At 41.1% G+C, this 13,874-nt stretch overlaps 1 protein-coding gene across 1 annotated transcript in view; it reads left to right on the plus strand.

Moving 5' to 3' along the window:
- Window positions 1-13,874, plus strand: part of HTT (huntingtin) — a 119,149-nt gene that overhangs the window by 61,079 nt on the left and 44,196 nt on the right. The window contains 10 exon segments of the mRNA XM_028743942.2: window positions 566-727; window positions 1,949-2,004; window positions 2,789-2,937; window positions 3,958-4,094; window positions 4,980-5,096; window positions 7,173-7,295; window positions 7,619-7,857; window positions 8,146-8,288; window positions 10,008-10,215; window positions 11,266-11,407. Of these exon segments, the coding sequence (XP_028599775.2) occupies window positions 566-727; window positions 1,949-2,004; window positions 2,789-2,937; window positions 3,958-4,094; window positions 4,980-5,096; window positions 7,173-7,295; window positions 7,619-7,857; window positions 8,146-8,288; window positions 10,008-10,215; window positions 11,266-11,407 (1,476 nt within the window).

Below are 13,874 nucleotides of genomic sequence, written 5' to 3' on the forward strand. Positions count from 1 at the left end.
TTCATTATGGTATTGTTTTTTCTCTTGTCACTGTTACATGGATTTTTATCATGTTTTAGCTGAAAGGAACAGAATTAGTTACATAAATGCAAGTATAAAGACAGAAATTTTCTGTGATAGCAGCAGACCTTTCTCTTTAAATGCAGGTCTGCCCCATTCACTGATACAGAGGCATGTAGATCAGAGGAGATAAACCTTTTTTTCCCTGTGGTTTCCTTTGCCACAGACACAGAATGCTTTACCTCCCCCCTCCCACCCCAAGCAGGGCTAACTTTCATTATTAGAGCTCAATTGAGGGGGGAGTCCCTGCTTTATTCAAAAATCATGGAAGACTTGCCTATAAAGAAATGAGGTTGATATTTTCCATTCTAGTTTGACCTAAGTGTTTCTAAAATGTTTCAATCCCAAACCCTGTGCCAGCTTTTCACAAAACAGATTTATTGGAATTATTGGAACTGGGCCCGTGATCATGACAGGAAACCTTTTGTCACTTTAGGTTGACAATTAATTGCAATATTTTCATACTGGTATCCAATTTAATTCCTGCATTTTCCCTTTTTTGTAGAATATTATTCATAATCACATTCGCTTGTTTGAGCCCCTTGTCATCAAAGCATTAAAACAGTATACCACAACAACATCTGTACAGCTGCAGAGGCAAGTTTTGGATCTTCTTGCACAACTGGTTCAGCTACGGGTTAACTATTGTCTACTAGACTCCGATCAGGTAAGTCCTTCAGTTTCACTTACGTGGAATTGATTAAAGAGGAGTGGCCATTTGTGTTCTTACTCAAATTGACATAATGTATGATTATAGACTAATAAGCTTGACTTATGACTTCAGTGGAGAAGATGTGATTTGTGTTAAAGAAAACAATCATGTCCTTATTTTCTGAAACCTAATAATTTACTCTCGTTCTTGGTTTGGCTGACTGCCACTTCACCTCCTTTGAAATAAAGCATTGCTGCGGATTGTGCTATTGGATATACTGTATATATTAAATATGGTAGAAGCTTTTACTCAATATTCATTGAATTCAGGATCCTGCAGGATGTAGAAAATGGCCCGTGTACTCCTGGAATAGTGAGGGAAATATTTGCCTTCCTACTTACTCCAGAGGGCCGTCTCCTTCCCCGAAAAGTGTTTTGGCTGCTCTGTTATCATAGGCACATGTGTGGAAGGTGTAGGCAGGGTCAAACAGGGGTGCCGTGCAGTGGCGTAGCGTGGGGGGTGCAGGGGGGGCTGGCTGCACCGGGCGCAACATCTGGGGGTTAGGGTTAGGGGGCGCAAATCCACGGGTTAGGGGGCGCAAATTACTTGCCTTGCCCCGGGTGCTGACAACCCACGCTACGCCACTGGTGCCGTGTTCCTACCACTTCAATTGCTTGTTCTTAGTTTTCTCAGGTTTTCATTGGTTGTGGTTACATTCTCCCTTCTCACCCCCACTCCTGACCATGTATACTTTTAATGGAGGAAACTGTTTCATTGCCAATTCTGGACTAGATAACCAGGAAGTCTCTTCCCCTAAGTGGTGTCAGAAGTGACCCTGTCTTCATACCATGATGATGTGCAGAGAAACTGACCACGGCATTGGCAGGAAAAGGGAACTTTATAGTAATTTTTTAAACACATTTGGCAACTGGAATATTGGTCGCTACAAGAATTGTTCATTTTCTTTTTAGCATACAGGCGGTGACCATTTTGCACACATCCCAAAAATGTGCAACTACTGCCACACGAGTCTGATGGGGGAGCGCGCGCTAGGAATGAGCCCCATGTAAATTGCATTTGTGCAATAATATGTACATTATGTGGAGTCATATGAACAGCAAGTGGTTGTTTTAAAAAGCCTGATCAGGTGTTTAATCCCAATGCACATTAAGTGTTTTGACTTGTTAAACTTTTGGTGGGGCATAAATTATTGCAGATTTTTTTGTTTGTTTGCAGGTTTTCATTGGATTTGTGCTAAAGCAGTTTGAATACATTGAAGTGGGACAGTTCAGGTATAAATCAAGTCTCATACAGGCCTGTGGAATTATATGTATAAAAATTTGAATGCAGGTCCAATTTTTAAATGATTTTCATTTTTCCAAAAATTGCTTCCTCGTGGCAATTGGGGGTAGATGGGAAATTAGATCCCTGTTAGAAGACATCTGAAGGCAGCCCTGTTTAGGGAAGCTTTTAATGTTTAATAGGTTATTGTATTTTAATGTTCTGTTGGAAGCCGCCCAGAGTGGCTGGGGAAACCTAGCCAGATTGGCGGGGTATAAATAATAAATTATTATTATTACTACTATTGCCCAGACCTCCCCCCCTTTCTGCACCATAGCAGTTGTGTCACTAAATGGGGAGCATTGGCGCAGATCCCCTCCCCATCCAAGTAAGGGCAATACCACTTAATTTGCTTTCAGTGGTGCTGACGTGTCATCAGATCTGGATATGTAGCATCATTATGTCATCGCAATGTATGATCCATAATTGGCTGAGATCATGCAATGGGAGAGGGAAATGGCATCAAAAGGACACAAAAATAGTTGTTGTCTTTTTCATTTTTTAAAATGGCATGTCATCCTCCCACAACCAAGAAAGAAATTAGATCATGGGGATGATCTTCTCTCACTGCTCTGCATTTAGGAATATTTAAATTATAGAGTTATTAGGCTTAAGATTCTTTTGTCATTAGCTGAATCTAGTTCTCAGCTGTTTGAGCCTCCAAAACTGAGTGGTCCTCCTTCTGGAAGTTTCAGAAGTCTCTTAAAATATTTCTCTTCCTTTTTCTCTCCCTAGGGAATCAGAAGCAATTATTCCTAGTATCTTTTTCTTCCTGGTATTGTTGTCTTATGAGCGCTACCACTCCAAACAGATAATTGGAATTCCTAAAATTATTCAGCTGTGTGATGGGATAATGGCCAGTGGAAGGAAAGCCGTTACACATGGTAATTAAAGAGTAAAGTTGCAAAACGAATGTTCGGTATATCAAGTGCTAAAAAGTTGCAAGGGTTTTGTGGCGCTGGATTTGAGAATTATTCCAATCATTTAAAAAATTTGCAGGAGAATTTATGTCCTTTCTTTACATCCTGCCTTTTCCTCCTTTTAATAAGGGACTTTATGCAAGAAACTTTTCACTACCAGTTGTTGACCTATTCAAGAAATACTCTTCTATTGGGAAGAATATTTTTGTTACTTTAACTGTGTTAGCTAGGTTCTTTGCCATCTGGGTGTGTGGTTATTCTTTATTTACAAGAGCTAGATCATCTTAACCGTAAACTTTTGTTTCTTGCACTAAGCAGAGATAAAAGGCTTGGCTTCTGAATCCTTTCCCTTACTCCTGCCTTAAAATACAAGTGTCATAACAAACACACATTAAAGATGCATTAGTCCTAAGGTTTGACAGCAGAACGTCTGTACAGTGGTGCCCCGCAAGACGAATGCCTCGCAAGACGGAAAACCTGCTAGACGAAAGGGTTTTCCGTTTTGGAGGTGCTTTGCAAAACTACAGTGGTGCCTTCGCAAGACGAAAATGTCTTGCGAGTTCCTGCAGGGTTTTTTTCCTCCCCCCCCCCTTTTCCCAAGCTGCTAAGCCGCTTATCAGCTGATCCGCTAAGCCGCTTAACAGCTGATCCGCTAAGTCGCTTAACAGCTGATCCGCTAAGCCGCTTAACAGCTGATCGCTAAGCCGCTTATCAGCTGATCCACTAAGCCGCTTAACAGTTGATCCGCTAAGCCGCTTATCAGCTGATCCGCTAAGCCGCTTATCAGCTGATCCGCTAAGCCGCTAATAGCGCTAATCTGCTAAACCGCTAATGGGCTTGCTTCGCAAGATGAAAAAACCGCAAGACGAAGAGAATCGCGGAACGGATTTTTTTCATCTTGCGAGGCACCACTGTAGTTAAGAGTTTACATGTTTTAGTTCTGTTACATTTTAATTTAAAATTGGTATTGTAACTTTTTTGTAGCAATACCTGCTCTGCAGCCCATTGTTCATGATCTGTTTATATTAAGAGGAACAAACAAAGCTGATGCTGGGAAAGAACTGGAGACACAAAAAGAAGTGGTCGTCTCAATGTTGTTGAGGCTTATCCAGTACCATCAGGTAAATTGTGTGGGCATGCTTGTAGGCTAATTAGTATGTCCATTTTGTTTAGAATAGTTTGGGTTGAAGGTCTTGAATTCCATGTTATGTTCCTTTCTGTGACAGTCTTCCAGTACCTTGTATGTTTTCTCTGTAGGGAAAAATTTCTAATACGTTTCTATATTTTTTCTTCTTCGTTTGAAATACTTTTATCTGCCTCTTGCTCGTAAGGGTTTCAAGGTAACTTAAGAATCAATAACATCAATAAAAAACAATTTGAATAAAATATAATAATATTTCATATTTAATGCAAACTACTGAAAGAGGATCAATATTAAAATAGCAAAATTATTTATAGTCAGTCACTGAATGCTTGAGGAGTGCTTGTTTTGTATTTTATTGTTTGTTTGTTTGTTTATGTTTGTTTATAATTTTCTTTATTTATTTATTTTATCTTTTATTTTTATATATTTTTGTTTGATTATTTGTTTACTTTTTTGTTTACATATATTTATATTTTAAAGTTTGTATTTGTGTTTACTTTTTTGTATTTTTGTTTATTGATTGATTGATTGGCACCATGTGTGTCTTGAGTGCACACAAGTGGGAGCTGCCTTATACATTGCAATGCATTATAGGAAACATGGGGACCACTATGAAATAAGCAGCCGTGGGTTGAGTTCTCCCTTTCTATTTTCCTCTCTTTTTGCTATGTGTTGGCTGAGGCTGACACAGAAACACTCTGTGTAATGACCCGAATAAATTCATATTGCATTTTGGGGAGAAAAGAATATGGGAAATGCTAGAACATTTCTGTCAGACAAGCAGGCAAAGAGAACTGAAAGGAATAGTTTTCTAATGATATGAAGGAATGTGTCATGTTCTGAGATTTTTATTTATCTTCAGGTGCTGGAGATGTTCATCCTAGTATTGCAGCAGTGTCACAGAGAGAATGAAGACAAATGGAAAAGATTATCCCGACAGATAGCAGACATCATTCTCCCAATGTTGGCAAAACAGCAGGTTAAAACTCCTAGTTACCTAAACTAATCTGTTTATATGGTCCACTGTTTGTTTGCAATATGTGATGTTTCAACTTCCAGTAGGCTTGTTAAGTGTGCTGCCTCTAAAACAACAGGCAAACTTGTAGCATCTTAAAGACTAACAAATTTCTTATGATGAATTAAAATTCAGCACTTTTTACTGCAAGTCTCCTTTGGAAGTTCCTTTGTTCCAGGATAGCCACCTTAAGGTCAATTAATAGATTAAGTTCAAATAAATAAATAACCCTGGGATCATGAAATATCTCTCTGCTGGTTTTTATGTATTGTCTTTGTTGATGTCAGGCTTGTGCCCATTTGTGGGCTGGCAATCTGGCAGCTTTGGATGGGGAAGTGGCAGTTCCAGCCACCCAATCCCTCCTGTGATGGGTGTCCCGGGGTCAGAGGAGGGCGCAGGCTTGTTGCTCAAGATGCAGTTGTGGCTCCACATGTGGGAGCAGAGTCACACGCTCCAACACAGTGCACGTCCGCAAGTTTGGCATTCCAACAAGCCGAGGGAGGCTTGTGCATAGGCTTTCTGTGCCATGCCTTTAAAAGCTTTGCTGGTGGCTGTGGGAACTCATTGAGCAAAGCTTCCTTATGCTTTTGAACTTTTCTTGCTTTGATCTTGAATTCCTTGAACTTTGACGGCGGCTTCTAGCCTGGTAAGCGTCACCAGTTCCCATTACCTAGTCAGAGGTTTGAGGCTACTCTAGCCTTGTCACCGAGTCTCTCCTTCAATAAATATATCTTCCTTACTTTCAAGTAGGAGCCCCTGTTGTCGTGATTTGAGCAAGAGCCAGGGCATACAGGACTTTTAGATATACAGTGGTGCCTCGCAAGACGAAAATAATCCGTTCCGCGAGTCTCTTCATCTAGCGGTTTTTTCGTCTTGCAAAGCAACCCTATTAGCGGATTAGCGCTATTAGCGGTTTAGCGGCTATTAAAGGCTTAGCGGCTAAAAGGCTATTAGCGGTTTAGCGGCTATTAAAGACTTAGCGGCTAAAAGGCTATTAGCGGTTTAGCGGCTATTAGCGGCTTAGCGGCTAAAAGGCTATTAGCGGCTTAGCAGCTAAAAGGTTATTAGCAGCTTAGAAAAAGGGGGGGGTCGCAAGACTTGCAAGACGTTTCTGTCTTGCGAAGCAAGCCCATAGGGAAAATCGTCTTGCGAAACAGCTCAAAAAACCCTTTTGTCTAGCGGGTTTTTCATCTTGCGAGGCATTCGTCTTGCGGGGCACCACTGTATAGGGGGTGTTATCCAACTAAGTCAATCTCAGAGCAGTCCCATTGAAATCAGTGTAATGTCTAATGTCTAATGTCCCATTGAAATCAAAACAAAAAAAATTCCTTCCAGTAGCACCTTAAAGACCAACTAAGTTAGTTCTTGGTATGAGCTTTCGTGTGCATGCACACTTCAGTGTAATGTCTTTAAGTTCACTGATTTCAGTGAGTCTACTCTGAATATCGTTTACAAGAAACCCACAAGGCTTCAAAATTCCAAACACGTGAAATGTTTAAATACAGGGAACTCCCCCTTTACTCAGGGGTTGTGTTCTGGGTCATTGTTTGTGTCAGTGGTCCCGAATAACCCCGTTCCGCCAAAAGGGGCCCACATGTCAGCAGTCGTGCATCAGTTGGGACGTGTGCCAAATGGTTGCTGCCTGCATGTGGCAAATGTAAATCAGTAACTTCATAAAGTCAGTTAAATTTCATATCATGATTGTATGCATCATAGGCCTGCCTTGCTGATGCTCCCAGCTCTTTATATGTCTTTGTGAAAAAGTTGAATGTACATTCATGGTATGCTTTAATGCCATGCTGAGATTTGTGTTAGAAAGACTAAGCATTAGAATTCTGTCTGATTAGGTTGCTCTCAGAAATTAAAAATGAGTTCAGCATTTATTTATTTTTATTGTTATTTAACTGACTTTGACATTATCATCATCATCATTATCATTAGAAAAAAGCTAAAAATGGGGGAACTATCATTAAAAACAATTAAACATAATAATGTTGGTGGTGACAAAAAATGGGATTTATGTGTTTTTTTTTAAAATAGATGCATATAGATTCTCATGAAGCTCTGGGGGTATTGAACACTTTATTTGAAATTCTGGCACCATCAGCCCTCCGACCAGTGGACATGCTTTTAAGGAGCATGTTTGTGACTCCCAATACATTGGTAAGCATCATTTTTTACTTGGCAAGATGTGAGTGGAAAATCACGGAAAGCTAAAGCAATCTGGTAAAAAAAAATAAAAATGGAAGGGGGAATCATACACTCCTGTCCCCATCAGTATTTTCAACTTTACGTACAATTTGTTGATTGATTGCATTTATATACTACCTTTCTGCCAAGACAGTTTACAATTAAAAAATACTAAAATAAATAAAAATAATGTTGGCCCTTGAAGGGGAAGGGAGGCAGTTCAATTTGGGCAGGCTCTGGTGTTGTCTTCTTCCTTCATCGCTTTCCATCTTTTGGGGTTTTTCTCTCATTGGTAGGCCTCCGTGAGCACTGTGCAATTATGGATATCTGGCATTCTTGCCATTCTTCGGGTTTTGATTTCGCAGTCGACAGAAGACATTGTTCTTTCTCGTATCCAAGAGCTCTCCTTCTCACCATATTTAATCTCGTGCAAAACCATTAACAGACTACGAAACGGTGAAACCATTCTTACCTCAACTCACGAACAAACTCTGGAAGAGCAAGATAAATATCTGCCTGAAGAGACATTTTCTAGGTTTGTCATTTTTTGTTGTTGTACAATTTCCTTATAATACATACTGGGATAAAAGTGTGTATTTATTAGAAAAGGAGACCTGAGACATCCTAGAATTTTATAGTAACCCAACAATGAAATCTTACTACGGGCAAATATAAGTCATTTATTTATTGTGTCCATACATTTGTGTGTGCACTTATGGGATTCTTTTTCCCCTCCAGGGCTGTGTTGACAAATAGATCTTAACCCTATTTTGTTCTTTACTTGGGGAATTACATGATGCTTTGTAAAACTCCCTCTCCCTAGGTTCTTGTTGCAGTTAGTGGGGATCCTCCTGGAAGATATCACCACCAAACACTTGAACGTGGATATGAATGAACAGCAGCACACATTCTATTGCCAAGAGTTGGGCACGTTGCTTATGTGCTTAATTCATACCTTCAAATCAGGTATTGCCCTTCAGATAATGTGTTGTCTTACATTATTGTATCAGCCATTAAAATACAGTGGTACCTCGGGTTAAGTACTTAATTCGTTCTGGAGGTCCGTACTTAACCTGAAACTGTTCTTAACCTGAAGCACCACTTTGGCTAAGGGGCCTCCTGCTGCTGCTGTGCTGCCGGAGCACGATTTCTGTTCTCATCCTGAAGCAAAGTTCTTAACCTGAAGCACAATTTCTGGGTTAGCAGAGTCTGTAACCTAAAGCGTATGTAACCTGAAGCGTATGTAACCCGAGGTACCACTGTAATGGCTTTACTTTGGATTTACAGTAGCACCTCGGGTTACGTTACCTTCGGATAACGTAAACTTCAGGTTGCGAAAGCAGCAAACCCGGAAGTATTTGACCGGGTTTCGCCCCACGCTCATGCGCAGAAGCAGTCTACCACCGTGCGCATGCGCAGAACAGTGATCCTCGGGTTGCAAAAACCCAGGGATCCAGCTGGACCTCCAGAAGGGATCCTGTTCGCAACCGGAGGTACCACTGTATTTTGGAATGAATCCCATTGAACAGTTCTGTTTCCGTTGTACCTGAATTTAAAAACTTGTTTTATAAATGGTACTGTTTGATTAAGGTAGTTCCCCTGAGAAAATTAGAGTTCAAAACCTTTCAAATTGAGAGAGAGAGAGAGAGAGAGAGAGAGAGAGAGAGAGAGAGAGAGAGAGCTTAGAGAGAGCCAGTGTGGTGTAGTGGTTAAGAGCGGTAGTCTCGTAATCTGGGGAACCGGGTTCGCGTCTCCGCTCCTCCACATGCAGCTGCTGGGTGACCTTGGGCTAGTCACACTTCTCTGAAGTCTCTCAGCCCCACTCACCTCACAGAGTGTTTGTTGTGGGAGAGGAAGGGAAAGGAGAATGTGAGCCGCTTTGAGACTCCTTAAAGGGAGTGAAAGGCGGGATATCAAATCCAAACTCTTCTTCTTCTTCTGGTAGAACATGAGACTCTTAATCTCAGGGTCCTGAGTTCAAGCCCCACGTTGGAGAAAAAGATTCCTGCATTTCAGGAAGTTGGACTAGACGACCCCCTCCCCCCCCTTATTCTGTTATTCTATGAAATGAACTAGTGCTGTTGGGGTGGGGGGACTCTGCAACCCATAGGTTGGTGCACCCAATGGGCCCTCTGGTACACAGCAACCCTGTTGTGCATGCCCCACAGCTGGACTTCAAAACAGATCTCTGTTCGTACCAGTAAGGGCCTTCTTTCAAGCCTAACTGCAGTGTGTGTATCACAGCTGAGGAAGGTTTCAGTTTAAGGTAATCTCTGAGTTCTCCTTGGAGAGGTTTATGCCAGAAGGATTGGGGGGGGGGGGGCACACAATTATGCAAAGGGTAGTCTTGTATCTGGGCCTCATTGTTTTCCACTGGTCATGTTTTGAAGAAAATACTCATTGATATTTGGAAAGCTTTGCATTTCACCAGGATAAGGTATGACTAATTTCAGTGAAATGCACTGCTAAAAATCAGTCAAAAAATGATCCTAGGAGTACTTTTAAAAGTTTCTTTCTGGAAGCATGATACTTAGAAACTTCATTAACTAAGAAATATTTAAAATTCAGATTGATAAGAATTAAATATTTTAGTGGCCTAAACCATGAGTTGTCAAATGGATCTCTGTTATAATGTGCTATTTCTAATTTTGTTTGGGTTTTTAAAAACCATTTTCACTGTTTTAGGAATGTTCAGAAGAATCACAGCTGCAGCCACTAAGCTCTTTACAGGAGATGAGTCAGATGGTGATTTCTACACCCTTAAAAGCTTGAATGATCTCGTTCAGTCCATGATACCTACACATCCTTCTTTAGTCCTCCTGTGGTGTCAAATCTTACTACTTGTTAATTATACTAACTGTAGCTGGTGGTCAGAAGTGCATCAGACTCCAAAGTAAGACTATTTTTCATAGTGGTAGAAGTATCCTGTTAAGCATTTTTGTGTGTTTATATTGTAAACGGCCCTGTGATCCTCACATGAAGGGTGGTACATAAATTTAATAAATACAAATTGCCCATAGTTCGTTCAAGCAGTGTCCTTAATAGGGGTTGGCAACCTTCAGCCCATAGCTATCAACTTTTCCCTTTTCTTGCAAGGAATCCTATTCAGAATAAGGGAATTTCCCTTTAATAAATGGCAAACGTTGACAGCTATGCTTCAGCCCGTAGTATGATTTCACTTGCCCCTGGCCTAATTTCAGAAGACCTCTGTTAGCAATCACTGCACCTCTAGGAAGATGGATCTGTTATCCCTTGGCCCTCTGGGTGGAGAGGAAGACAGGCAGGTGTCAGAGAGTACAGAAAAGGGTGACTAGTTACCTATGGTCCTGCCCACAATTGGCATCAGCCCTGCCCACAACTACAAGCAGCATGCAACTTCAATTTCTGATTTTGCCTGCTTTGAAGTGGTGCTCCACCCTCTGTGTGTCTCTTTCCTTGTACTCTTTGTTACCTGTTTGCCCTTATCTGGGTGTTCTGTAGTGTGTAATTTATTTATTTTTAAAGGGATCTTGCTTGTTAATCTGTGTGTATTTTCCTTTTTGCTGTTGCCTGTCTGCCATTTTGTTTTCCCCTGTTCCTCCTATTATTCCATTTTACTTGTTAGCCCTTTCTCTTGGGTTCTTGTCTGGGGGTGGGGGGGGGTCAGTGAAGATGTTTGTCTGGTGACTCCCGCCGCCGCCACTCTTCTCAGTTTACTAAAAGAGGATCTAGGAAAGCTCTGCCAGCTCCCTTCTCTTCCTCTCACCTTGTACAGAGGGGCTTAGATAATAGAAGACTTGTCCACCTCGCGGCTTTAGAAGAAAATGATAAATTAACTGCATAACGAAGGGTTTTTGTTCAAACTGAAAGAAAGTTTGACAGTGTTGTTTTCTGGAAATCAAAGTCTCCATTTAGGAGTAAAAATATTACCCCCCTCTCTCTCCCTTTCCCTCGCCCCCCGCAGAAGGCACAGTCTTTCCACTACAAAATTGTTTAGGCCTGAGAAACATGGAGATGACATTGAAGCAGATTCTGAATCCAAACTTGGTATGTGTAATCGAGAGATAGTCCGAAGAGGGGCACTCATCCTTTTTTGTGATTATGTGGTAAGTTTTGAATTATTCAAAATAATGCCGCTGCCCCTCCTATGGCAATGACCTACTTTTAATTTTGTGTATTTTACCCTTGTCTGTGAACATTTTGTGTGTAAACTAGTCAGTCGTGGTGATTATTTACTTACCATTATTATCCTATTCACATGTAATTGCTCTTCTGGGCAGAGACCTGTTTGCCTTTCATGTATACTGTGTTGCAGCTAGATAAATAATAACTCCCAGAAAATACCTTTAGTGATTTCGATGCATAATCTTGCATATAAACATTTTATGTATTTGTGGCACTGCCATTTTCTGTACTTTCTTCATTCCCAAATCTCTGCTTTCTGACAGTTATCCATTTTGGACATCAGAGTGTCAGGATCAGGCACCCTGCTTAAATATAGTGTGGAGGTTTAACCTTTTATTTACAAAAATTGAACAGGTCTCTGCCCTAGACAGCTTCTTAAAGTCGTTGGACATTTCAGTATTTCCATCCCACCACCCCCCATCCCTGAAAATGTAAATATATGCAATAGCTAGTTTCTTATCAAACCTAAATTTCTTTTACTACTTTAACAGCATAAAATGCATCATTTTAACTTGGCATATAAAATTATGCTACTTGGCGTATTTATTAAATTCACAAGTAATTTTATGTATATTTATTTAGAAATAATACTCAGTCCCAAGAAAGCCATCATCAGATAGTAGCCTCAAAGTTATAAATGCCTTGGGCTACAATCCTGTACACACATAAAAAGGTAAAGGTAAAGGTACCCCTGGCTGTTAGGTGAAGTCAAGGACGACTCTGGGGTTGCGGTGCTCATCTCGCTTTACTGACCGAGGGAGCCGGCTTTCATCCTCAGACAGCTTCCAGGTCATGTGGCCAGCATGACTAAGCCACTTCTGGAGAACCAGAGCAGCGCACGGAAACACCGTTTACCTTTCTGCTGGAGCGGTGCCTATTTATCTACTTGCACTTGACGTGCTTTCGAACTGCTAGGTTGGCAGGAGCAGGGACCGAACAACGAGCTCACCCTGTCGTGGGGATTTGAATCCCCAACCTTCTAATCTAGGCTCTGTGGTTTAGACCATACTTTGGAGTAAATCCCATTGACCCCAATGCAATTTGCTTCTAAGTAGGTGGGTGCAGGATTATAGCAGATTATGTCATTTGAGAGAAGTGAAAGTTGACCACAAGGGAGGGGTGAGGTCAGAAGGCAGCAGGTGTAGAATTCTTGTTTCTAGCATTTCCATGCTAGATCATAGGTCAGAAGAAGAAGAAGGTAACAGTTCACAAGAAAAAGAAGGCCCCATAGGCTCCTGTCAGAAAGGTGGCAGCACCCTGTAGGTCAAGAAATGCATCTTGGATTTGAGTACAGAAATTGGCCATTTTAGGTGCGCCCAATATGTGCACGACTGCATTGAACCCAAAAGTGACTCAAAAAGTGGCAGAACAGGGTATTTGCAGGCTTTTACCAATGGTGTTTCAAATATACACAATTTCTTTTTCTTTTTTTTTAATAACATATTTATTGAAATTTTCAAAAAATCCAAAAGAAAAAGAAAAATATACACAATTTCACTTAGATACACGGTGCCTTGGAACGTAACCCCCACATAAATTGGAAGTTGCCTGTATTGTATATGTCTACTGTATGCACTGGAACTATCATTTTCTAATGCTGTAGACTACCTTACATAAGAAACATAACACTATACATTTTGAGTTACTAAACCCCAGTCTTGAAAACATTTCACTCATTTGAAAAGATGAAATGTGTAAAAAAACATTTTCCTTTGGCAAAAGTTGTGGGGTGGGAGTTCTCAGGTGAGGAAATTTTCTTTTCCTGAGTGTTTCCTCTCCCACTCCTGAGCTTTCACATATCTATTTTATTTTTACTTATTTATTTATTAGATTTATATACTGCCCTTCTTCTAAAGACTTTTGTTTGTTAGATATGTCCTCCTTCCAGGATTTAGTGCATTGATTTTCTCCCAATAATAATAATAATGATAATAATTTATTATTTGTACCCCGCCCATCTGGCTGGGTTTCCCCAGCCACTCTGGGCGGCTTCCATAGAAACCAAAAACCCCACTAAAATATCATACATTAAAAACTTCCCTGAACAGGGCTGCCTTAAGATGTCTTCTGAATGTCAGGTAGTTGTTTATCGTTTTGACATCTGATGGGAGGGCATTCCACAGGGCAGGCGCCACTACCGAAAAGGCCCTCTGCCTGGTTCCCTGTAGCTTTGCTTCTCGCAATGAGGGAACCGCCAGAAGGCCCTCGGCGCTGGACCTCAGCGTCCGGGCAGAACGATGGGGGTGGAGACGCTCCTTCAGGTATACTGGGCCGAGGCCATTTAGGGCTTTAAAGGTCAACACCAACACTTTGAATTGTGCTCGGAAACGTACTGGGAGCCAATGTAGGTCTTTCAAGACCGGTGTTATGTGGTCTCGGCGGCCACCC

This window comes from Podarcis muralis, chromosome 9 (genome assembly GCF_964188315.1).
Source record: "Podarcis muralis chromosome 9, rPodMur119.hap1.1, whole genome shotgun sequence".
Taxonomy (NCBI): Eukaryota; Metazoa; Chordata; class Lepidosauria; order Squamata; family Lacertidae; genus Podarcis; species Podarcis muralis.